Below are 24,400 nucleotides of genomic sequence, written 5' to 3' on the forward strand. Positions count from 1 at the left end.
CCCAGGAACCTGGATTATAAACATGCATTCTAAAGTAATTTTTTTTTTTTTAAGTTTATTCACTATGTTTGACTATCCACAGCAGTCTCTTCCCTTGATTAGCACAGGATATTGAAAGTCAGTCACAATTTATTACCTCTGCTCTTGTATTTTCTTCAACGGACACATCGGCATTTATATTTGTAAATGGAATTACTGAGTTTTCATAGTTTCTGAATATTATGTTTTTTTTTTCCTTAGGGAAAAGAGGTTTCGAGCTATATGGTCAATTTAATAACACCTGAAGTCCAAGATAATAAATGATTCTGTAAAGTTTTCAGTTGTCCAGTTTCATTAATTACAGTCATCACATAACTTGAAATCCAGTTGGCGTCCTCTTTGTTAAAGAAAAAAATTCTCAAAAAGCTTTTCTTAAAAAACTTGTATTATTTTCCAGTATTAGGCCAATTTGCTCTCAAATTAAGTAGAATCTCTACATCTTGTTGAGCCAGTTTGTAAATTCCAACTTCATTTAATGCCGCTGTGGCAGGAGGTTGCCCAGAAGCTGATTGCAGTACATCTTTCAGCAGTAGGGCAGAACCAATGTTCAAATTCAAGATGATACAAGCTTCTTTTATACTGTTTAAAGAAAAAAAAAGGAGGGAAATGAGATCTCTGTTATCTATATCATCCCTATTAACCTGTAACAACTTTTATTTTGACAAAGTGAATACTTCCCTATACTGATAGTCCCCATGTCCTCTATAAAGACTACTCATGGATCTATTATTTGACTTTTTTAACATGGTAAGGCTATTTATATGTAGAGTTTATATTCCACTAGGGTACTGTAAGATAATAACCAGTAATCACTTGCTGTCAAGTGGATCCTGACTCATGGTGACTGCATGTGTGTCAGAATAGAACGGACACACATAGGGTCTTCAATTTACTGATTTTCCCAAAGTAGACTGCCAGGCCTTTCTTCTGAGGCACCTCTGGATAGACTCAAACCACCAACCTTTCAGTTAGCAGCCAAACTCCTTAACGGTTTGTACTACTCAGGGACATCTGTTTTCAATATGCATATATTACTATTTGACATCAACAGTCTATGTAACGTAGCTAAGACTTTAAGTAAATTAGGATATGGGAAAAGAGAGTTAATTAAGGGATAAAATGAAAGAAATAGCATAAAGGTAGAATACTGAAATAAAAAAAAAATTCAGGAATAGTCAAATATCTTACTGAAATGAGCAAAAATGATCTTTCATTTTATACTATGCTTAAAAGAAATACTTAAAAGAAACTCCCTAGATAATTTAAATTTTAAACCAACAAAATCAGTAAAAAACTTCTAAGAATTATTCTTACGTAAATTTATAGTTGGAAAGTAATATAAAATGTTTAAGAAAAAAAATTTCTTCCAGGCCTGGCCTATTTTAATAGTTAACTAAATATATTTGTAATTTCTTATATTTGTGGAATATGGCAGAACTATATTTGCTTTCATTTTCTATTTTATCCCCTAGTAATAAGCAAATAGGAGCATTAAACCAAATGCTAAAAAGCAAGACCTGAGGTGTAATTTACACCTACTCTGGTAAACTCTTGAGCTCAACAGTCACATTTTATACTGGTTTGGTTTCCCAACTGCGTTCAGCATTGTGCTCTCAGCATACAGTAGATGTACAATGTTTTAAATTTTTAATTGATCCTGTACCTATTCCACCAAACATCATTGGGACCCTAAAGTTATTTAAAAAAGGAGTCGACTTCCTTTAACAATTTGATGCATCAATTAATAGTTAAATATTGAGCTTACTGCTTAAAATAATTTTCTGGTCTCTTGCAATAGTGGGAAAACAAAGGGAAAAGATTCCGAGTCATATCAAACTGCAACTGAGCTGCTCCTCCTTCATTGAAGTGATTAGCAAGAATGATCTGAAATGAAGGATAATTCATGATATAACAATTGCCTTTATCATCACAGTCCAATAATACCATCTACTCTTACTTACTTCTTGATAGATGTATATATCCAGCTTCTCTACAAGCATTTGCCAAAAAATTTTAAATAAGGAGAAGCAAAGCTGTTGCTCCAACTGAAGTAAGCGGTCTCGTAATATAAGCAGTAATGGGCAAGCTGAACTGGACAGGGACATTACTGCCTGCTCTGACTGAGACGGCAAGGACAACCATCTGGAAAAGCAAGAACGGCATAGCTTGGAGCACAAGAAGTTTTACCATGAAATTTCTCATCATCTCATATTTCTAAAGATTTAACAAATCATTTCAAATTTTCAGAAGTGCAGTGTGTTTAAATAGTCCTGGTATATTTTAGATAAGAAAAAAAGTATAACCCAACTTTAAAAGCTCTATCAGAAAATAAGTGTATTCATATTTAAACTTTAGCTCTCAATTAAATACTCTTTACTTAATATGACGATAAAGAAGACATTTCAAAAAATAGTCACTCAAATTTTATATGGTTTACAGATGTAATTACAAAACAGCTAAAATGTAAAATGTATTAGCATTTAAGACACCAGCCAATTCAATGGGGATTAATAACACTTCCAAACTTATTGTAAGTACTCTGTGGCAGGGACTGTGCTAGGACAAACAGACATTGTTTGCTCTCAAGGACTCAAAGTCTAGTAAAGGTAAAAGGTGTCCCAAGGGGATCATGGTAGTGGAATAAATGGTACTATGCAAGCAGACACAGTACTACAGGAGAACCTTACTGTGTAAAATGGGTGATGGGCTAGTCCATTCAACCCAGACCACACACTACCTCTCTATATTTACAAACATATCTGAAGGTTAAATTAATCAGCTTATTCTGATTAAGAAGGTCTGAAAGAACATATTTTAGAAAGATTTCCATCAAAAACAGTAAAAGTTCAGAGTACAAGAGGCCAAACCCTGTCCTACCTAGAAACTCAGAAATTTGATTGCATGCATCATCCATCTTTCACCAAACTAGAGTTGACTTAAAGAAAAATACAGAGGATTCACCTTTCTTTTTTATACAATTTTGCAGCATCCTTAACTTCTCTAAAAACATGGTCTACTTGACGGGTCAACATGTCATGCTTTAAACGCTCTAAAAGGTTAATCATGTCATCAAAGACAGAACTCTCCATAGAGGCTAGTTGTCCCAGCTGCAATTTACTGAGTGTATTACTCTCTGCACAGACCTCCAGTGCTGCCTGCTGAAGTTGCAGAAAGAACTGCAAGCAAAAATATGTTAACACATTTATTAATACATTTTTTTCACAGCTTGAGATATAATTCACATAATACAATTTACCCATTTAAAGTGTACAATTTAATGGCTTTTAATACATTTAGTGTTGTGCATCCATGACGACAGTCCATTTTAGAACATTTTAATTACCCCCTAAAAAAACCCCACATGCCTTCATCACCTTTCAACCCCCTTACCCACACCCTTCCCCAGCCCTAGGCAACCACTATTCTACTTTTGTCTCTATAGATTTGCCTATTCTGGACATTTCATATAAATGAAATCATAACATGTGGCCTTTTGTGCCTGGCTTCTTTAACTCAGCATAATGTTTTCAAAGTTCATCTATGTTGTATGGATCAGTATTTCATTCCTTTTTAATTGCTGAATATTTCATTGTATAGATATGGCACATTTTATGTATCTATTCTTTGTTGAGGGACATTTGGGTTGTTTCTACTTCACTGTTATAAACATCCATGTACAAATTTTTATGCAGACACGGAGAAGCTCCTAGTCCAGGGGACGATTGATGAGAAGGACCTTCCTCCAGAACTGACAGAGAAAGCCTTCCCCTGGAGCTGATGCCCAGAATTTGTACTTCTAGTCTACTAGACTGTAAGAAAACTAATTTCTTTGTTAAAGCCAAAAAAAAAAAATTTTTTTTTTCTTTTTGTGTGGACATATGTTTTCAACTCTTAGATCTATATCTAGGAGAATTGCTGTGTTGTATGGTAACTCTGTGTTGAACTGTTTACATGCTACACAGTACATGTTACCTGACCCAAGGTTTTGATCTTTAGAGTTATTTTAAAATATATCTTCTAATATAAGGAACAAAGAGCCCTGGTGGCATAGTGGTTAAGCAATCAGCTAATAACTGAAAGGTTGGCAGTTTGAACCCCCCAGCTTCTCCCTGGGATAAAGATGTGGCAGTTTGCTTCCTTAAAGATTTATAGCCTTGGAAACTCTATGGGCAGTTCCACTCTGTTCTACAGGTTCTCTGAGTCGGAATCGACTCAACAGTAATGGGTTTGGTTTGGTGGTTTTAATATAAGGAACTAGTTAAATTTTTTAGATATGATAATGATACTGTGGTTATGTTTTTTAAAAAAGTTCTTTTCTCTCAGAAATACTGAAATATTTACTATGAATATGCTATCTGAGATCGACTTAAAAACAATCAAGTGTAGGGGGTAGAGGAGAGTTTAAATGAAACAAAACTGGCGTATGAAGCAGGGTGGTGGCCACACGGGGGTTCATTTTACTATTCTATTTACTTTTGTATATGTTTGAAAAGAAATAAAATGTTAAATATTTTTTAAATATATAATTAAAATTTTTTAAATAATATTTATGGGTTTTGTTACGATTCTTCATAGTATCTGTCATGTTTTAAGGTATGAAATAATGTTACTCTTTTATTTTCCTTAAAGTCCAGGCTCTTCTTGATTTTGACACCATTATTTAATCTTAACTTTTTCTGTGATGGCAGTAACCCACGTAAAGTATGTTCCTTGAGTACAAAGTCAAAAGAGGAAGGGATTCATTCTATAAACAATTATTTCATAAAAGGCTTTCTTTTCCAATGATTATGTACATTAAAATCCCAGGATTACTTAACCAATGGGTTTTCTGATTAAGAAGAATGTGTACTTCAGCCACACCTAAATTTGATATCGTTATGATCCTGCCTAATATGTGTATTTTTTTCTTGAGATAGATTTAATGTTTTAAAAGGTAAGTAAAATAGTTCTAACTACTAATACATTACTTAATACAATAACACATTAACTTACAACATTATCAGCCCAATCTGCTAGTACTGTTGAGATGTAGTTAACAGCATTAAGAATTGCACAGTATCGAAAGCCAAGGGAAGCTCTAGTCTCTTCTTTCATCACCTGAGTTAATCGTATCCTAAAATCATCTACTAAGTCCTTCTGTAACTCCAGGAACTGCAGCTTTCGGGAAGCTGTGGGGAGATTTTTATACCTGTCTGTCAAGAAAGTTAAAAAGACATAAAATTTTTGGTATTGTCCATGATATAGTTACAGCTTTTCCCCCATTAAGCTGCTTTGATGACTGTCAGAAAACAATTTACCATTCATTCAATTATAGGTCTATTTCTAAGCTCTCTAAAGATGTGGGCTTGACAAGTAAATACACTTGTCAAAATTCCCTAAACTATATATTTAAGATCTGTGCATTTCGCTATATGTAAATTATCTCAATTAAAAAATATATATATGAGAAAATTATATACGGTACAGAAAAAAACTGAAGTTCGATAGAAAATAAGATAATCTCTGAAGGCAACTTGGTAAACCCTAACCAAGAAAAATTTACATGGCTCCAGTTCCGAAATTCAACAAATAAATGGTATTTAAAAAAAAAAAAAAGGAAAGAGGAGGTATGAGAGATTAAAAGAAATATGATAGATTAAAAGTAATATAGATGAAAAGATAAGATGTCTGAAATTTTCTTTAAAATACTCCAGGAAAAAAAAAGTTGAGAAAAATACATAACAGGGGATTCATTATATTATTCTACTTTGAAAATTTTCCTAATAAAAAATTTTTTAAAAGATATGTTTTACCTTAATTTTCTTGTGTTTCAGTGTTTATATATATATATTTCTATTTTTTTCCTACAGTTAATATGGAATTACTTACTAACTTGGTAAGAATAACATTTCTTCAGGTTACTATACAGATCCAAGAAACAGGACACAGGAGGAAGGTGGCAAAGGGCCTAGTGGCACCTGGAGAACCAGCAGGGATAGAGGCTGCTGTGCCACCCTCTGGCTAGGAAATTCCTCCACCATATGAGAAGTTCCTATTATTACCCCAATCCTGAAAGTTACTGTATTATTTTATTCTCTCCTTCAATCTTTGACAAATCGAAGCCAAAGAAATAATATTTAAAATTTGGGTCAATCACCATTTACTATAGACATTTAAAAAGATGAATGGCAAGAAAGATGATAAAATTAAACTCTTATTTGTTTTTATGTAAAATAATTCAGGAAGTGTTTCTTCATGTATACCCATGTTTAAGTTCTTACTTAAATTATTAAAAATCCCAAAGTCAGAATATTGTGCTAGATTTCTGCCAAAATAGAAAGAAAATGTAAAGATAGTATAATAACCACCATGTTGTATTAATTTCGTTAAACTACTTGGAAAAGTACCAAATGAAAAGTCAGTACTTTTAAAAACAAAGTCCTATCTTTAAAAAACGTGTACTTACCAGTTATAACCAAAAGCAGAGTCATAAAAGTTTCTGCACAGTCTGGAACTTTCATTTCATCCACATCAGTGATATCCTTATACTGGGATATCCAGGCAGCTTCTGATGAAAGCATTGAGTCCATTTTTTGAAGAGCAACTAATATGCAGAAAACAGGATTAGGTCAATTAAAGTGACAGTCATTCTTAACTTTACAACTTATAATTTTTTAGGGATGATGACTTTTATATAAAAAATAAACTTACTAAACCCCAAAACCAAACCCATTGTCAGTGAGTCGATTCAGACTCACAGCAACCCTACAGGACAGAGTAGAACTGCTCCATAGGGTTCCTAAGGCTGTAATCTTTATGGAAGCAGACTGCCACATCTTTCTCCTGTAGAGTGGCTGGTGGGTTCGAACCGTCAACCCTTTGGTTAGCGGCCGAGCGCTTAACCACTGTGCCACCAGGGCTTCTTTCACAACCTTCCACTAGTTGCACTATATTTAACATGCTGTACTTTCCTTTCCCACCAACAAATCTTCAATTTTTTTTTTTGTACTTTCCTTTCCCACCAACAAATCTTCAAAATAGTTATACTAAACAAGCTATAACCAGAGATTCTACCCAGAGCAAAAATACCATATAAAAATTCTAAATAAACAGTTATACACCCAACTAGCTTGCATACTCCTCTCTAGAAATATGCAGAGTATAATTATAAGAGAATCTGAAGCTTAATGAGAAAAAAGAAAATAAGATGATCTTTGAAAGCAACTTGGTAAACCCTAACCAAGAAAAATTTACATGGTTCTAGTTTTTTTTTAGTTCCTACCCAGAACTGGAGGAAGAAAATATAAAAAAATGTATATACACACAAACAGACATCTCTTCCCCACCCCGATGAACACGTTGGCACTTACATTTTCTCTCCACAGTCAACCATCTCTGAAAACAGGTTTCCTCTGACAGGATATGCATACAATTAGCAAAAGTGCTAGGATAGCCATGAACACTGTGTAGCTCCCTTTCAAACAAAAGCGCCTCATCCACCAAATGACAGAAGAGACTGTCATCATAGAGCAGGCAAGGAATATCAGTAGCTAACTTCTCAAGAACCAGCATCATAAGGCCCCGAGAAAATTCAAGCTAAAAGAAAAGCATAATCACAAAGTATGTAAATGACAGGTTGGTTATTCATGTATACATACAACTCTAAAACCGCGAGTCTCTTACCCTTGCATTTACCGAAGAGCCAACTTTGTCTAATATGGGCTGAATCTTCTCATCCAGAAATTGAGTGTGGTTTGTAATCCACATAAGTACCTGAGCCAGGTACCATTCAGGCTAAGAAAGAAGGTAAAATAGTTTGCATTCTTAAAAGTCATTCCAACTAGAAAGTTACAACTAAATTACTCTCTGTAATTGTAAACACACAGCATTCACAAAAATTAGCTCAAGAGTCCTATCTGTAAAAGCACAATTTCTATTCGGAATTTTAAACTCATATAAGGCTTAATATCAAATGCTTCTCAATGTACTCCCAACAAATTCCAATAACATGGGCTAAGTCAATAAACTCATACATTTACAATGCCATGTAAATTTAAAGCCTAGCAACTTGGTAATACAAAATGATGAGTATTACAAAGAACTGATGGCCTTTAAATTTATTTTGAAATAGCTTTCAAAATATTTTTTTTCTCATGCTTTTTATGCAGCATTTTAAATTGTCCTAGAGATGATTCTACAACACCTTCCAAGTTTTGTTGGCTAGCCACTGAAAAACATTTACTGTACTGACTGATAAATTCCTGTTCTGTGCTAAATGCTAGGAATACAACAGATGAGTAAAGGGCAGTGTCTAATCTCAAGGGCTATACCGTTCAGGCTTGATGACAGAGTGCTAGGACCACTGGAACCATAATTTTAAAAGCAGCCAGTGTAATTCATAATATTTTTCCCTCAAATTATTACTGTCCCTCTACAACTTTAGGTTTACATCTTTGTCTTACTACTTACTAACAGGTTTTACTTTTCTTTCTACCAACACTCCGTCTCAAAAAGGAGGAGACCCATAAAGTACAAAAGAATAAACTAGATTTACGAACCAGAAATCCACTGCCACTCTACTCCTTCCTGTGCAAACACAACTGCCTATCCCTTGATTCCTTTAGAATTCTATAAAGCCTATAAGCTAATTCATATATAACACATTCTGGCACTAATCTATTCTGGCACTTATTTACATTCAATTTTAAGCACTTGCTGAGCCCCTGATACGAGCACTGCATTAGACGTAGCAAAACTCAAGGATAAACAAGGTAATATCCACCCCTTAGTAACTCCTAAGGTTATAATTCTCAACATATTTCATTGAAAATAGATGTCTATGATTGCTTTTCAAGTCTAATTAAAGATGACTACCAACAATATGAAAACTCTGGTGGTGTAGTGGTTAAGTGCTACAGCTGCTAACCAAAGGGTTGGCAGTTCGAATCCACCAGGTGTTCCTTGGAAACTCTATGGGACAGTTCTACTCTGTCCTGTAGGGTCGCTATGAGTCAGAATTGACTCGATGGCACTGGGTTTGGTTTTGGTCTTATCAACAATATGCCCACTATACATAGATGGAGTCCTTCAACTAAAATGTTGGTGATAATTTCTTCAGAGCCATTCCCATCCTTTACTCCCATCCTCTCCCTTGCATGGCTACACATCTTTTTAGCATCAGCACCTCCATTCAATATCCTAATGCTCTACTATCTGCCGACTTTTACTTTGCTTTCTGATACATTTATAAACCTGAAGGAGCAATTTACACATAAAACACAATATGGATCCATTTGTAAAAACTGCCACTGCAAACGCTACAGCACACCCATGGGGAAACTTGAGAAATGGGTCAGATGATGTGATAATGAGTACACTGACTCCTACAACACATCAACACAAGTCCCAAAATACATCTCCCAGGGGCAGTGACAAAACAGAAATTAAGCTTTTTAGAGAAAAAACAGAAATGTGAATAGAATCAGATTTTAACTTAAACCAGAAGTGTAGAAACCTTTAACATCTGCTATTAATAAAAACCAAGGACAAGAGGTGGCAAAGCACACCTTGCTTATAACATTGGTCTGCCGGTTCCCTCTGAAGTGATACCTGAACCGCTTCTGAAGGGGGGTCAGCATAATCTGGATGGGCAGGATGACAGAAGAGGATGCAGGCAGAGAGTATTTTTCTGGGAGTTGTTTTGGCTCAGTAAGTAACTCATCTCTGACAGAGTCAAGTCAAGGAAAAGAATCAGAAAGGTGTGTGTGTTTCTGTGTGTACGTATGTATGCAAGAGATTTTCCCAACAAATATATCAGATGCTAAGTAAAGTCAGTTATAGTAAAAATAATATGTACTCTAAAATATGAACTCAGCAAAAAATGCACAAAAAATGTTATTAGAATTAATCTGTCTTTCCTAAGATAAAGAATATTAATGAGTAAGGAAACAAATACAAGTAATTGTTTTATTAAATTAACACTAAATTACTACGCTTTCCTCCCAATGCCTATTTTTTTTTTTCTATTAGGCCAAGAGACCTGTGTGTGATACAAACTTGGGCTAGCCATTTACTTCAGAACTCTTCCTCACAGCTCTCCCACCCACATGACATTCACTTCAAAAGACAATAACACACTACTCGATGGGCATATCCAGGTCAAGTCCAAACCCAGGACTCCCATTTGGCCTCCTGGTCACTTTCAAAAAGTTTTACTCTCTAGCCACAAATCCACTACAGAAAAAAGATATATTAGTAAGTTTTCAAATCCAGCAAAGATACGAGGTTTGCAGTTTCAGAAGCTGACAAAACAGTGTCTCCAGGTTAGTGTATATCTCAGGGGCACTGGCTGGTCGACTTAAGCCAATAGTTTGAGACTGAGGAGGTCCAATGAATGGCCAGTGAAGCTGTACTAATGTTTCCTCAAAATCACTGTAACAGAAAAGTAACACACATATTTCAATAAAGTACACTGATCAGCAAATATCCATCTGAAAACAATTACCGTGAAATATGGGAAAAATTGGAAACCCAGGTGGCATAGTGGCTAAGATCTACAGCTGCTAACCAAAAGGTTGGCAGTTGGAATTCACCAGAAACCCCATAGGACAGTTCTACTTTGTCCTATAGGGTTGCTATGAGTCAGATCAAATCCATGGCAACAGGTTTGGTTTATGGTTTATGGGTAAATTACCTACCTCGTAAGCTTGTCCTTGAGAATTTTATGCCAGAATTTCACGGTGGCTCTCATGAAACCAAGAAGATGAGTACAAGATGATTCCTGAAGCTTGATGTCAAGTTCTGCCATAGACACCAGAGTAGAGGCTGCCTCGGGTACATTATTGGTCATCAGATATTGTTGGATGTTATCACTGTAAAACAAGGCAAAGCAAACTTTAAAGACAGTTTTTTCAAAATCATCTCCAATTGAGAAAAACTGCTTTTCCCTCCTATTTTAAATAAAGTTACATCCAAGGAAGAAGGAAGTACCACCCTGAGGTGATTTTTTACCTGATACTCAAGTCTGTCTGGGAACCACGAGTCCTCAAATTCAGCATCCTTCTAAGACTCAGGACACCTCCCTCCACTTTTCCCTCCACACTCTGCCCAACGGAACTGACTTGCCCTGTGTTGCAGTCCCTCAGGCACCACTCATTTCGGGTAACACCTTTCTTTTACAAAGTCTTTGGTATCTCAATCCAGGGAAATAGTGTGGGGAGCAACTAGTAAGGTCAAATTTGGAAGAGGAAAGGAGCACAGAAGAAATTTTTTGGAATATTTTTTAAAAATTAATTTATAAAAATAACAATTGCTTAAGTCCAAAGTAAAAGTCCCCTGACCCCCTCAATTTCCATTCCCCAAATGCAATCTCTATTCTTATATATCCTTCCAGAGAAATTTTATGTTTTGTCCATTGAATGTCCTTTACTTTGAACACAAATGGGTTCATATACTGCTCCTTGACATTTAGAGGATTTTTTTTTTGTAAAGATATACACAGCAAAATATCAATTCAACAATTTCTACATGTATTTAATTCAATGACATTAGTTACATTTTTTAAGTTGTGCCACTTTTCTCAATATCCTTTTCCATATTGTTTCACCACCAAAAATAAAAACTCCCTGCCCCCTAAGCTTCTCATCTGTTGTCAGTTTGATCTCATATGGATAATTCTTTAAATTAAGTTAAACTATTGCTTGTTTTCAAGATGATTTCAGCAGATAGTTTCAGTTTAAGGTTTAAAGATTTCCTCAAGGCAATAGTTTCAAGGGGGTCATCCAACCTCCATGGCTCCAGAAAGTCCAAATTTCATAAGAATTTGAAGTTCTGTCCTCATTTTCCCCCTTTTGATCGAGATTCTAAAAAAAAAAAAAAACTTGATAGTCTCTAATTCTGCATACTTTGCGTGGCTGATCTTAAGGAGGTGGTACCGCAGAGTCCTAATGTCAAGCTACCATTGGTGAAGTTCCAGGTAATATTCAAAGTAAGCTCTAAATCAAGGATGGAAAACTCAAAAGCCTAAAAAGGCTGACAGGTAAATGAGCAAAGCAAAGTGCATGAAGGCAAAGGCATACTAAACACTACATCCCCCACCCTAGGGCTTCAGTGAACTGCTGCTACCCTGGAGTATAGGTCCAGTGTGGACAAATCTTAAACTTTTTCAAAAGAACCCAGAAATCATGACCAATTAATGAAATTCTTTAAAACACAAGCCAAACAGAACATGTCTTTAGGACAAATTCAGCCCATAAGCCAGTATTTTACATATTCGGCCCTATACAATCAAACATTTTATTTAAAAGTAAAATATTTCTTCTGATAAAAATGATAAAAAAAATTAAAATGAGATGCTTTAAAATGCTTAAGTCAATTTCTGGAATCGCTAGTAATGCTACAATATTAGGCATATCATCTTTTCTCTAAATACAAAACTCCTATATGTAAAAGATTTTTATACTGTACTAATATGTAAAATTCTTAAAAAACCTTGGGAAACATATGTAGAACAAAGGGATACAGAATTACCCTTTTGAATAAATAACAATACATTAACTATGACACATTTGAAACAAGACTTGAAGATTCTCTCCAGCGATTTTTCTCCCTTAAGCATTCCAGACATTAGTGGTTGTTGACAGCTTTGAAGCAAGGAAGAGTAAGCTACATTTAAAACAGATCAGGGATTGGCATCTCCTGCCTGGGGGGAGATGAGAGGGTGGAGGGGGTTAGAAGCTGGTGAAATGGACACGAAAAGAGAGAATGGAGGGAGAGAGCAGGCTGTCTCATTAGGAGGACAGTAACTGGGAGTGTGTAGCAAAGTGTATATGGGTTTTTGTGTGAGAGACTGACTTGATTTGTAAACTTTCACATAAAGCACAATAAAAATTAAAAAAACAAAACAAAAAGAATTAAAACAGATCAGGGATGGAACAGCACAATTCAGAAGGGGGTGGGGAGCCATATCATGAAATCAAACAATCTGGCAATGAAGATGGGAGATGTTACCTTGGCTTATTTGAAAAACCAATACCAGACATTCACAGTCAATTACCAGTGGGATGTATATAATTCTAAAAGAACTAAGGTCAAGTCTTTATTTTTTTCTACCCACAGGTAGCAGAACTCAGTGTTATTCATCTAAAAGACCTGCGTAGCTTTTATTAGCTGCTTCCCATTGATAAAATTCATTTAAATTATATAGAAAGCATTTCATTAAGTGACTTTCTAAAAAATAACACTAAATAGGAATATCATGACACTGAAGGGTAATTTATTTATTAACTTAGCATTATAAATAATAGTTTTCATCATGTGTCCACAATACACCTATAGGACTTAAAATCTTAAACTTTTTAGATCTTACTTTCTGTCAAATGTAAATTAAGCTCCCTGAAAAGTTTGTTCATTCACAAAAAAGGGAAAAGAATCATTATCATAATGCTATTTTCATAACAACTGGTAAAACTATTGTTATAATCTTTAATTAACTCAATTATTTAATGGCATGCATGCCCTCTTTGAAACAGAAGCCTCAAAGGAAAACAATAATTATGAGAACAAAGAAGCGCATTTTACCTTAGTTCCTCAATTTGTGAGATCCACTTGAGGTAAGCGAGATGCCGTTCAATCTCTTCAATTTGATTAATCATGGTCCCCAGATCATCCATCCAGGGCTGTGCGGTCAGTAAGTGGCTGTTAATGGAGGTGAAGAGACCCGCTTCTTGCTCCAGAAGCCGATGAAGGGATTGCTTTGATTCTTCTGCATTTTTTAAGGCACTTTGAATTCTTTTAGGAATTTCTAATGAAATTGTAAGTACCTGACCATCCCCCCCCCAAAAAAAAAGCAGCAATCAGTTAAAATTTTCATAACCTTTCTCAATTCATTACCTTGCCTTCAAAATATGTTTGTTCTAATAGAAGTAAAAACTGTCAATTAAAAACTTCAGAAGAAAGGATTTCTTCATCCTATGCTAACCATAGGAGTCCTGGTGGTGCAGTGGTTAAGTGCTCAGCTTCTAACCAAAAGGTTGGCAGTTCGAACGCCCCAGCCATGCTCCATGGGAGAAAGATGTGGCAATCTGCTCCCATAAAATTCCAACCTGGGAAACCCTATAGGGCAGTTCCACTCTGTTTTATAGGGTCGCTATGAGTTAGAATTGACTTCACAGCAACGGTTTTAACAAGTTTGGTGTTAACCAAACCCAAACCAAAAATGCTCTGTGGGAAGGTGCCTGGGGAGAGGCCTATTACACTGGCCCTAGTAAGCATCTGTGGCATCTGCCTTACACTCTTCCTGGGCCTCGGTACTTTCAGAGGCTCCAGCCAGAATTCTCTGACATGCTGTTATCTAGTAATTATTTTCCTTCAAAAACAAATGAAGCTCGGATTTGGGAAGTCTGGGGAGAAACAGAGTACAGATAGTCCCTGACTTATGTCAGGGCTCTGTTCTGAACGACTCCTTCGTAAGTCGGTTCTGACTTAGTTTTCATTATTATTGCCTTTTATTATCAGTATCTTTATAAATCATAGCAATGAGCATCTGTGAGTGAACATCTGAGAATTACGTGCTACAACACTGTATGTATTACATACTACTAATGAGATGTACAAAAGAAACGCAGCTCATTGTTAACTCAAATCTGTCCCAAGTCCGGGACTACCTACATTTATATTTTGCAAAGTTCCCCCAGGCAATCAGGGTTTAAGCCCAGGTTGAAAACCACTGACTTGGTAGGATGATATCCAGATAATGTCCACAGGTATGGTATTTATTAAACAAATTTTTCTCAGGAGATATGGAAAAATATATACAAATATTAGGCTTCTGCATAGTACAATGAATATTATAGAAGAATTCCAATCCCTTCAACACTGATGTTATGAGACATATACTCTGTACCAGGCACTGTGCTGGAGATAGACAGATAAATAAGACACAGCAGTGCCCTTAAGCCCCATCTGATATGAAAGATGTAAGCAAATAATTTCAACCTTGTAATTAATTCAATAAAAAGAACATGCTAGGTGTAGTGGTATACGAAGGCAGTACTTCCCAAACTTGAGTGTACACACATATCACTAGGAATGTTGTTAAAATGCTAATCTGGAATCAGTAGGTCCTGCATTTCTGACAAGCTCTTAAAAGTAGCAAGATGTTGAGGCACCAAGCCATTCTGCTGGCATGGCTCAAGCACCGACACCTGCAGGGTGGGTGGGAATTTTTCAGGGAACTATGGAAGGAGAGGGCATTCCAGGTAGAATAGCAGCTCAGTCATGATCAGGTAACTGCAAGAAGCTCAGCAGGCCAAAGGATAAAGTTCAAAGAAATGTACAGAAAAGAGACAAAGCTGGGCAGATAGGGAGAAAACAAATCACAGGAGGCATCTTGTGCCTTTTAAAAGAGTATGGGCTTTATCCAACAGGCAATGGGAAGCCATTGAGTTTTTAAAAGGGGAATAATTCAGTTAGATTTATAATTTTGAAAGGTCATGTGATAAACAATGATGTTTAGTCCTGTATTATTTGTAATGAAAAAGTAGAAATCAAAAATGTCCGTCAATAAAGATCCAGTTAAATAAATCATGGTACACCCATACTTGAATACCATATAAGCCATTTAAAAAAATAAATCTATATATATCAATAAAAAGCACTATATTACACTAATCGCAAAAAGCTCTGTATTTTACATATGTGCTTGTATAAGGACAGAAAAAAATTTTTTAATTACAAAATGATATTTACTACACATATGTGTGTGTATGTGTGTGCCTATTTACATGTCATAAAATTTCTATAAGGAATAAAAAGAAAGTTAGTTATTGTAGTGGTATGAAGAAAACTGATGATCACCAAACCACCATTAAATGCAAGTGAAAATGAGGACTAAGGTGGTAGAAAGGAGGCAGAACTCAGGTGACCTAGTAACCAAGTAGATCAGAGGTGGAATGAGGATGAAGAGGAGGAATGTAGGACAACTCTCAGGTTTTTGGCTTCAATGAAGGACAGATAGTGATGTCATTAACCAAGATAGGACAAGCATTTTAAGAAATGGATCAGTACAGTTTTAGACATGCTGAATTTAAGGTCCAATTGGGGGCTTCAGCAAAAGTTTCAGTAGTCAGCAGGGAAACAAGCCTAAATACAGTAGGACAAAGGAAAGTTAGGAAGTGGAGAAACATAAAGTAAGATGAGTTTTTGAAGAAGCTTGGCAGCCAAAGGAAGGAACTGACACCTACTAAAACACGAGAGAGGCTTTTTGTTTGCTTTAGGTTTGAAGGGAAAGATCTGTGCATGTCTACATGCTGAGGGGACAGAACTGGGTGAGGAGCAGAGGGTGAAATAATAAAAGAGAGAAGGGGGATATATGCTAAGGCACATTCGGTGAGGTGCCAGGTAGGATCAAGAGCATAAAGACTGCCTTAGATTGATCCTCTGCTAAATTGAGAGGTAAAAACAGCTGCAAATAAGTTTGTTGAGTTTGGGGGTAGACTGTTCAGTAGATTTTGCTAGATGGCTTCACTTTTCTCTATTTGGGAAAAGGGAAGGGCAGGATGACCAAGATTAGGGTAGATGTCTTGGAGACAAAATGGAAGAGCAGCTGAGGGGAGTAGCGGAGGCACTGAAGAGATACCACGGGAGGACTGCCAGGTGTCGCTGAAGACCATGCATGGTGGCAGACCACATATCTGGGCTGGCATCAATTCACTAAGCTGTGTGATTTCCTCCAACAGGGCCCACAACACTTGCCTGCAGAAGTAGAAGAGCCGGACAAGGCAGAGGTAAACTTAGACACCAGGAGTAGGTACGGTGGTAAGACAGAAAAGTGTGAAGGCTTAAGGTGCTGGGGATGGGAGAACATAAGATGACTGATAACCTGGGGATGACACATCAACATAAAAACCAAAACCAAACCCACTGCCACTGAGTTAATTCCAACTCAGGGCAACCCATGTGTTACAGAGTAGGACTGCTCCACAGTCTTCTTGGCTGTAATTTTTACAGAAGCAGATAGCCAGGTCTTTCTTCCACCATGCTATTGGGTGGGTTCAAACCACCAGGCTTTAGGTTAGCAGCCAGTCTCAAACTGCTTGTGCCACCCAGGAACTTACACACCAACATACCCAGACTTAATTTAGCAGTTGCACAATAAAAAGCTTTTATCTTTGACAAACACACTATTGCAAGGATGTTGTTGTGTGCTATTGAATCGATTCAAACTCATAGCAGCCCTTTAGGACAGGGTAGAACTAACCCATACGGTATCGTAGGCTATAATCTTTATGGGAGCAGATTGCCAGGTCTTTTCTCCAACACAGCAGCTGATGGGTTCAAACCACCAACCTTTCTGTTAGCAGCCGAGTGCTTAACTATTGTGTTACCTGTTGCAAGTACAAAGACTTATTATTTTTTTTTGAGATTACATTCTTTGGGTTTTAAAAAGTTATGTTAAGTAACATGTTCATTGTAAAATGGAAAATACAGAAAAATATGAAGAAGAAAACAAATCAACTGTTAATAGCCACCCAGAAATAATCATCATTAAAAATGTATATTTCTTTTCATGTTTTTCCCCATGTGTACATATATAAAAGATAGCGTTTAATGATGGTCTTTAAACATTTTCCTATACTATGAAATTACTTATTTGTAAAAGCACTTTAAATATCACTGTATAAGTGGTTGCCAGGGGAAGAGGATGAAGGATCAAGAGTTATTGTTTTATCTTTGGGGTAATGAAAAACTTTTGGAAACAGTGGTGATGGCTGTACAACACGGTGAATATAATTAACGTCACTGAACCGTACACTTAACAATAGTTAAAATGGCAAATTTTTTTGCTATATATATTTTACCACAATGAAATTAAAAAAAAAATCACTGTATGAAAAGGTATGTAAAATGTCACACATCATTATGTTTTCACAACATAAATCGTGCCAGTAGGAACTTTGTCTTTTACATAATTTAAAAAATACCTAGCACATGCTAGGTCCTTAAAGCCTGTTAAACAATTTTGAATGATTAGATTGTCACAATATACCTTGAAAATTTCATATATAGTCACAGTTTCTATATTTATCTATGGTTATATTTATATTATATTAAGTTATAATGAGTCTGCTATCAATATTATTTCCATGAGTTTTAATACTTGCCTGTTCTTCTAACTGCATTTTACTTTCTGTCATCTGCTCTATGAGTTTATCAAGATTTTTTAAAGATTTAAGGTCATTTCCAACTTCCTTTTCTATGAATGCAGACACGTAGGAAGAGAGATCACCATTATCTGTACTTTCGATGACTTGTTCACTTCCAGCAAGAGCTGCCATATTTATGTTACCTAAAATAAAATGAGAAGAAGAACTCAACACCGCTAGGTACTATGGACTTAAATACAAAAGGTACACAAGGCAGCAGAGTTGATCATTTAAACTTAATAAATATATATAAAATACCCAAATGAATACTTATAAAGCAATCTATCAATCAAACACCACAAAATGCTTAAGAGCTGAGGAAACTCAGAGTAAAAGAATTGTGACTCCGAGGAATCTGTTCAGGAAAAATTCCTAAAGCCAGACTTAGTAACCACAAATTTCAATAGATTTTGACATGGCAATACAGTCACAAACAGATCATTAAAACTTTCCAGAAGGCCTTATATCTTAAGAATCTATTTTATCATCAGCAAAAAAAAGTCAAATCTGATTTTATTGATTTAGTTTTTATTACATTAGTAATACCTTTTCATAATTTGAAACCAACTGATTACTAGATGATATGGTCTAGAATTAAAAAAAAAAAAAAAAAAAACTTGGAGTTCTGGGTGATGCAGATGATTAACACGCTTGCCTGCTAACTAAAAGGTCTACACAGAGATGCCTTGGGAGAAAGGCCTACCTACTGCCAAAAAATCAAGTCACTGAAAACCCTGCAGAGCACAGTTCTACTCTGGCACACATGGGATCACCGTGAATAGGAGTCAACTCTAATAGACTCTAGAATTAGTCTAGAATAACACCAAGGAGGACTCTTATTTTAAAACGTTTAAAAAAAAGCATTGAAATATTTCTTTCAAGTATATGAAAAATACTGAAAGGGTGACCAATGAGTAAAAACTTCTTATTTAAGAATGAACATTTTTTAAGGTTTCAAATACCATTGTTCAAAGATATCCATGCCAGAAACAGAGATTATAAAAGAAAAAGAGCACAAATTACTGTGAAAAAATAAAAATAGTTGATGCAATCACAAAATTGTACAATCTAAAGTGAGAATGTTTCCATGACAAATAAAAAAGGTTAGTGTTCACATTGGACTTATTATGTGTGACAAACATGTGGCTTAGAGTCTCGAAGCCATTTCTTGAGTAGAGTGGTAGCAGAGATAGCATTTACTAAAACAAAACAAACAATATCCAGTGAAAGCAGGAATGCTGTGTAGTTCCGCTCTCAACTCATTTAGTATGTAAAGCTTCCCAAATAGTCTTCTTCTTACTCTATGCCTGAAATTTGATCATTTCCTATATTTCACCCCAAAAGTTTCTGTAAGTTCTCCCACTATCCAGGATGCTTATTAAGATATAATTAAGTAAGAAATATTTTTGAGCTATCCCTTATAGAGGTTCACCCTTGACCAAAAACGCAAAGTTTTCAGAAAATAGCAATGAAAGGCAAGTAGGTATAATCAACCTCATTCCTAAACAACTGGTGCTTCTGATAAAATGAAAATAAGAATATCGGAATAAAACTTTGCCTAAATGAATAATATAAATATCAGATACTGTTCAACTATTTATGCCTATATTATCAGAACATATACCAGTGTGTTTATTGAACTGGGTATCCTCCCCTCTAAGAAAACAAATTTTCCTTAACTTTTAAGCAATTAAAAGCTTGTTCTCATGTGTGAGAACCAGTAGCCCACTAGTAAGTAGGAGAAACAAAACATAAGTCTATGCCTCAACTTCCCAACTATTACATAGATTATAACATTTGCTCTAGTCTACACTTAAAGGTTGGAAATAGAACTAAAATCCATTTTACCTAACTCAATCCAACATTCTTATTTTCTCCTCCTTCAAGTATGAGCAGAATTGGCTGGTATGCACCCACACTTTATTAATATAGAAATCCATCACAATTATATAGAGAAATCACACCACCTCCTTTTTAAATTTACCTTACATAAAACCAGAACCAGTTGTGTGATGTATCTGCAGAAAAATGGAGGCAGGTCTATGTGCAAAGGGAATGTTTTGTAAATGTAAAGGTTGCTACACTTTAGGAAGTAAATTCTGTATTCACTTTTTTTTTTTTTAAATAATTATGTCCTCTTGGTATAACCATTTAAATGCAACATAGTATATTTTTAGTCAAATGACATTTTTCAAAATGGCACACTGGTGATTTGGGAGGCTTTTTTTTTTTTAATCTCTTTCTCACTCTCTCTTTGCTTTCTGTAAAGAGCACTCCCAACTGGACGTCAGTTGGCAGAGCCACCAAGGCAGGAACAAGGACAAAGTCTATAGTCAGAATTTAAAATGACAGCTCGGCAGGTATCACAGTTCCTAGACATCTGAACAGGCCAAAGGTAGAAAAGTGAAGGGTTTGTCTAAAAGGTATGGGGCACTCTCAAATCCTTCAAGGAAAAAGACCTTGAGCTGGGACAGCTATGATTGTGGAGTGCTACATACTAATAATTTTCCTTCTCAGGCTGACTATATCAGTGGGGAATATTAAGATGGCAGTGGTCATCGCTCCTAGATCATTGCTGTTGTTGTATGCTGTGGGGTTGATTCTGACTCAAAGCTACCCTACAGGACAGAGGAGAATTGCCTCATAGGGTTTCCCAGGCTGTAATCTTTACAGGACTAGATTGCCAGGTCTTTTCTACCAGAAAGCTGCTGGTAGGTTTGAATCACAGATCTTTCAGTTAACAGCCGAGCTCTTAAACATTGCACTGCCAAAGCACCTTCCTAGATCATTCCAAACCAAAACCCGTTGCCCTAGTGTGGATTCTGACTCATAGAGACCCTATAGTACAGAGTAGAACTCCCCCATAGGGTTTCTGAGGCAGTAAATTTTACAGAATACTGCCACATAATTCTGCCGGGAAGTGGCTGGTGGGTATGAACGGCCCACCTTTTGGTTGGCAGCCAAGCACCTGACCACTGCACCATAGGGCTCTTTGTTCTAGATCATTAAAAAAAAAATTAGCCCCTCTCAATTCCTGATGTTTAATGAGTTGGTGAGGAGCCATGGTGGCACAAAAGTTAAGCACCAGGCTGCTAACCCAAAAGTTGGCAGTGTGAACCCACCCAGTGGGCTCTGCAGGAGAAACACCTGGTGATCTGCTCCATAAAGATTACGGCTAGAAAACCCTACAGGGCAGTTCTACTCTGTCTCGTGGGGTCACTATTAGTTAAAATCTAAGACAGTGCCTACAACAACAGCAAGCTGATACTTGTTAGAATGACAGTCAGACTCCCGATTATTTTAAATTCTGTATGACGGGCAGAATTCTCCAGTGAAACCACACCAATCCCTGCACTAAGGAGTCAGGAAGTGCTCTTCTCCAAAACATTCCATGTTTTACAATTTCAGACAGTTAAGGCAAAAATACACATATAATGATAACTGGGATTTAATATTATGCAAGCATATTATGCAAGCATATTATGCAGAGAAAAAAATACCTCAACTAAAAGACAACAGGCTAAGAGCCCTTCTCTGATGAAGACCCTGGGAGGTTGAGTTTTGGAGAGAGGGTTGGATAGAAAGAACTAAGGTGTCTGAAGCCTCCTTACTTTTCTCCTCGATAGTCTTCCTTTCGTCACCACTTTCAGGACAGCACTAGAAGGAGAGCAAGTGTGACAAATACATTAAGACTGCATCACTGGATGGAACGGATACAGGGTGCCCAAAGCGCATCCACTGGACGGGAGAGAGGTTCCAGATCCCTTTCTTAGGGGCCTCCCCGAGGGGCTTAGGTCATCCGATGCAGCTTCAAAAGGGGCCATCTCCCCGGAAGGTCTGTGCCACCTCAAGGGGACCGCCAGGGACACCTCTCCGGGAGCTCTGGGGCCACCTCATCAGAGTGGCAAGGGCCACTTCACCGAGATCACAAGGGCCATCTCCCCCGGGCCGCCGAAACCACCTCTCCGGACCAAAAGGGCCACCTCACTGGGACTACGTCCCCTGGGAGATCTACGCCACCTCACCAGGCCACCAGTGCCAACTTTCCGGGGACACTGGGGACACCTCCCTTGGAGGGTTGTGTCCCCTCCCCGGAACAGCAAGTTCGCCTCACCAGGGCCGCCGGCGGCTCGCCTATCTCGCCTGCTGGGAGCATCCCGCCCGTGCGCGCGCCCTTAGCTCCATGCACAGCCAGGGTGTCCTGTGCAGTCCTGCTCCGGCCAGTGATGACAGAGACACCAGCTCAGCCTCGGCAGCTGCTGGGATGTACGTCACCGCGACTTCCTCTAGTCGTCTCTGTGGTTTCTTCCTCTTGGCCCAGAGAGGCCCTGCCCGCGCAGCCGCCGACTGTGGGCTAGGGCTCCTCCTACCTGCCAGGGATGGGACCTGCAACTCAAAGAGCAGGCGCTTGCCCTCTTCCAAGGCTCGCAAGAGAAGCAGAGAATCCCCCCAACCATGGTAGCGCCTCCCCCCCCCCACTTAATTGGGACCCTTAATTACTTGTATACTTGAGGATATCCCTCCCTCCCTTCCCACCATAAATTCGATAAGAGTTGTTTAAATTTATATTTTAAATGGTATCCTTGATTTTCTGCTTACATTTAAGAATAGACAAATAAAGGAACTGATCAGATATTCTGAAAGTGTGAGTAGGCTTGTTGGCGACGAGCTTCAAAGGACAGTTATTTAGTTGGGCTGTTTAGTCGGAGAATCTCCAATGTCAGTATCTTTGGCTCTTTCTTTTAAGGCAGATCAGATTCCCTAGAGATAACCCTCCAATTTCCTGCCTGGATGGTGCAGATTTGATTGCAAATGTCCTGGGAGCTGAATGGACTAAGAGGACTCAGCATCTAATACGCACTTTGTCCAGTGCAGAGACCCAAGAAATACCTGTCCATTGCTAGGGAGGAGGAAGGTGAGTTACCTAGCAATGAGGATACCTAGCAGCCAGGAGTAGGGAGGGGACCCACGGATTTGACTACTTCATAAACAAACTAACAGGGAAAGTAGGCAAGTGGTAAGGAGCCTTGGTGGTGCAACAGTTAAGCACTCAGCTGCTAACTGAAACGTTTGTAGTTTGAACTCCCCCAGCCGCTAGGAGAAAGACCTGGCAGTCTGCTCCCACAAAGATTGCAGCCTAGAAAACCCTATGGGGCAGTTCTACTCTGTCACATGGCGTTGCTATGAGTGATCTATTCAGTGGCACCTAACAAGGACAGTAACAATAACCTAGAGACCAAAGCATACGGGGCGGGGGGGGGGTGGTGTTGGGGAAGCAACCCTTTGAGGAAACAGAAACCACTCTGAGAGTGTGAGTGGAGGTCGCTGTGAGGAGAAAACTTAAAAAAAAAAAAAAAAAACCAGTACTCTAAGAAAGGTTCGAGACACCCTTGCAACCATTAAACAAGAACAGGATACTATCTGTAAAGGAGCATTTAGAGACCCCCCTCGAAATATATATACATGTATATGTATATATATAGCTATATATATCCTGTTCTTTTTATTCAACGCCCACGGAAGCAGCAGTCAAGAAATCAAACGACGTATCACATTGGGCAATTCTGCAGCAAAAGACCTCTTTCAAGTATTAAAAAGCAAAGATGTCACTTTGAGGACTAAAGTGCACATGACCCAAGCGATGGTATTTTCAATTGCCTCAAATGAATGCAAAAGCTGGTCAATGAGTAAGGAAGACCAAAGAAAAATTGATGCCTTTAAATTACGGTGTTGGAGAAAAATACTGAATACACCATGGACTGCCAGAAGAACGAACAAATCTGTTCCTGTCTTGGAAGAAGTACAGCCAGAATGCTCCTTAGAAGCAAGAATGGTGAGAATTCATCTTACATAGTTTGGACATGTTATTAGGAGGGACCAGTCCCTGGAGAAAGACATCATGCTTGGTAAAGTAGAGGGTCAGCGAAAATGAGGAAGACCCTTACGAGATGGATTGACACAGTGGCTGGAACAATGGACTCAAACATAGCAAAGATTGTGAGGATGGTGAAGGACTGGGCAGTGTTTTGTTCTATTGTACAGTGGGTTGCTATGAGTCGGAAACAACTCAATGACACCTAACGAGAACAATAAAATGAGAAAATAGACCAAGAAAGAAGAAAACAGGAAACAACAGAAGATACAACACAAGAGAAAAAGGAAGTGAGAGGCATGACAAC

General features: G+C 37.5%; 1 protein-coding gene across 4 annotated transcripts; it reads right to left on the minus strand.

Moving 5' to 3' along the window:
* Window positions 1–35: 35 nt before the first annotated feature.
* RINT1 (RAD50 interactor 1) lies at window positions 36–22,497 on the minus strand. 4 transcript variants are annotated; one of them, XM_064289864.1, is made up of 15 exons: window positions 22,336–22,497; window positions 21,833–21,878; window positions 18,180–18,364; window positions 13,597–13,838; window positions 10,716–10,889; window positions 10,300–10,449; window positions 9,585–9,741; window positions 7,702–7,812; window positions 7,389–7,614; window positions 6,485–6,622; window positions 5,032–5,231; window positions 3,001–3,215; window positions 2,001–2,181; window positions 1,805–1,923; window positions 36–618 (listed from the first exon to the last, which is right to left on the minus strand). In XM_064289864.1, exons 1-15 carry the CDS (start codon window positions 22,375–22,377, stop codon window positions 426–428), a joined length of 2,379 nt encoding a protein of 792 aa, XP_064145934.1. In that variant the 5' UTR covers window positions 22,378–22,497; the 3' UTR covers window positions 36–425. The 4 variants fall into 4 exon arrangements, with proteins under 4 accessions (XP_064145934.1, XP_064145935.1, XP_064145936.1 ...); XM_064289865.1 differs by having other exon boundaries at window positions 21,722–21,878; window positions 22,336–22,426; XM_064289866.1 differs by lacking the exon at window positions 22,336–22,497 and having other exon boundaries at window positions 18,305–18,364; window positions 21,833–22,328.
* Window positions 22,498–24,400: the final 1,903 nt, after the last annotated feature.

Source organism: Loxodonta africana, chromosome 8, assembly GCF_030014295.1.
Source record: "Loxodonta africana isolate mLoxAfr1 chromosome 8, mLoxAfr1.hap2, whole genome shotgun sequence".
Classification (NCBI taxonomy): Eukaryota; Metazoa; Chordata; class Mammalia; order Proboscidea; family Elephantidae; genus Loxodonta; species Loxodonta africana.

Bases quoted from the DNA above. Each gene is read 5' to 3' on its own strand.
- RINT1 (XM_064289864.1), bottom strand. From the start codon at position 22,377: ATGCTCCCAGCAGGCGAGATAGGCGAGCCGCCGGCGGCCCTG. The intron at 7,615-7,701 runs GTAAGAGACTCG...CTTTTCTTTTAG, and splicing joins GCTCTTCGGTAAATGCAAGG to CTTGAATTTTCTCGGGGCCT. The intron at 3,216-5,031 runs GTAAGTTAATGT...TTTTGCTTGCAG, and splicing joins CAGATTGGGCTGATAATGTT to TTCTTTCTGCAACTTCAGCA.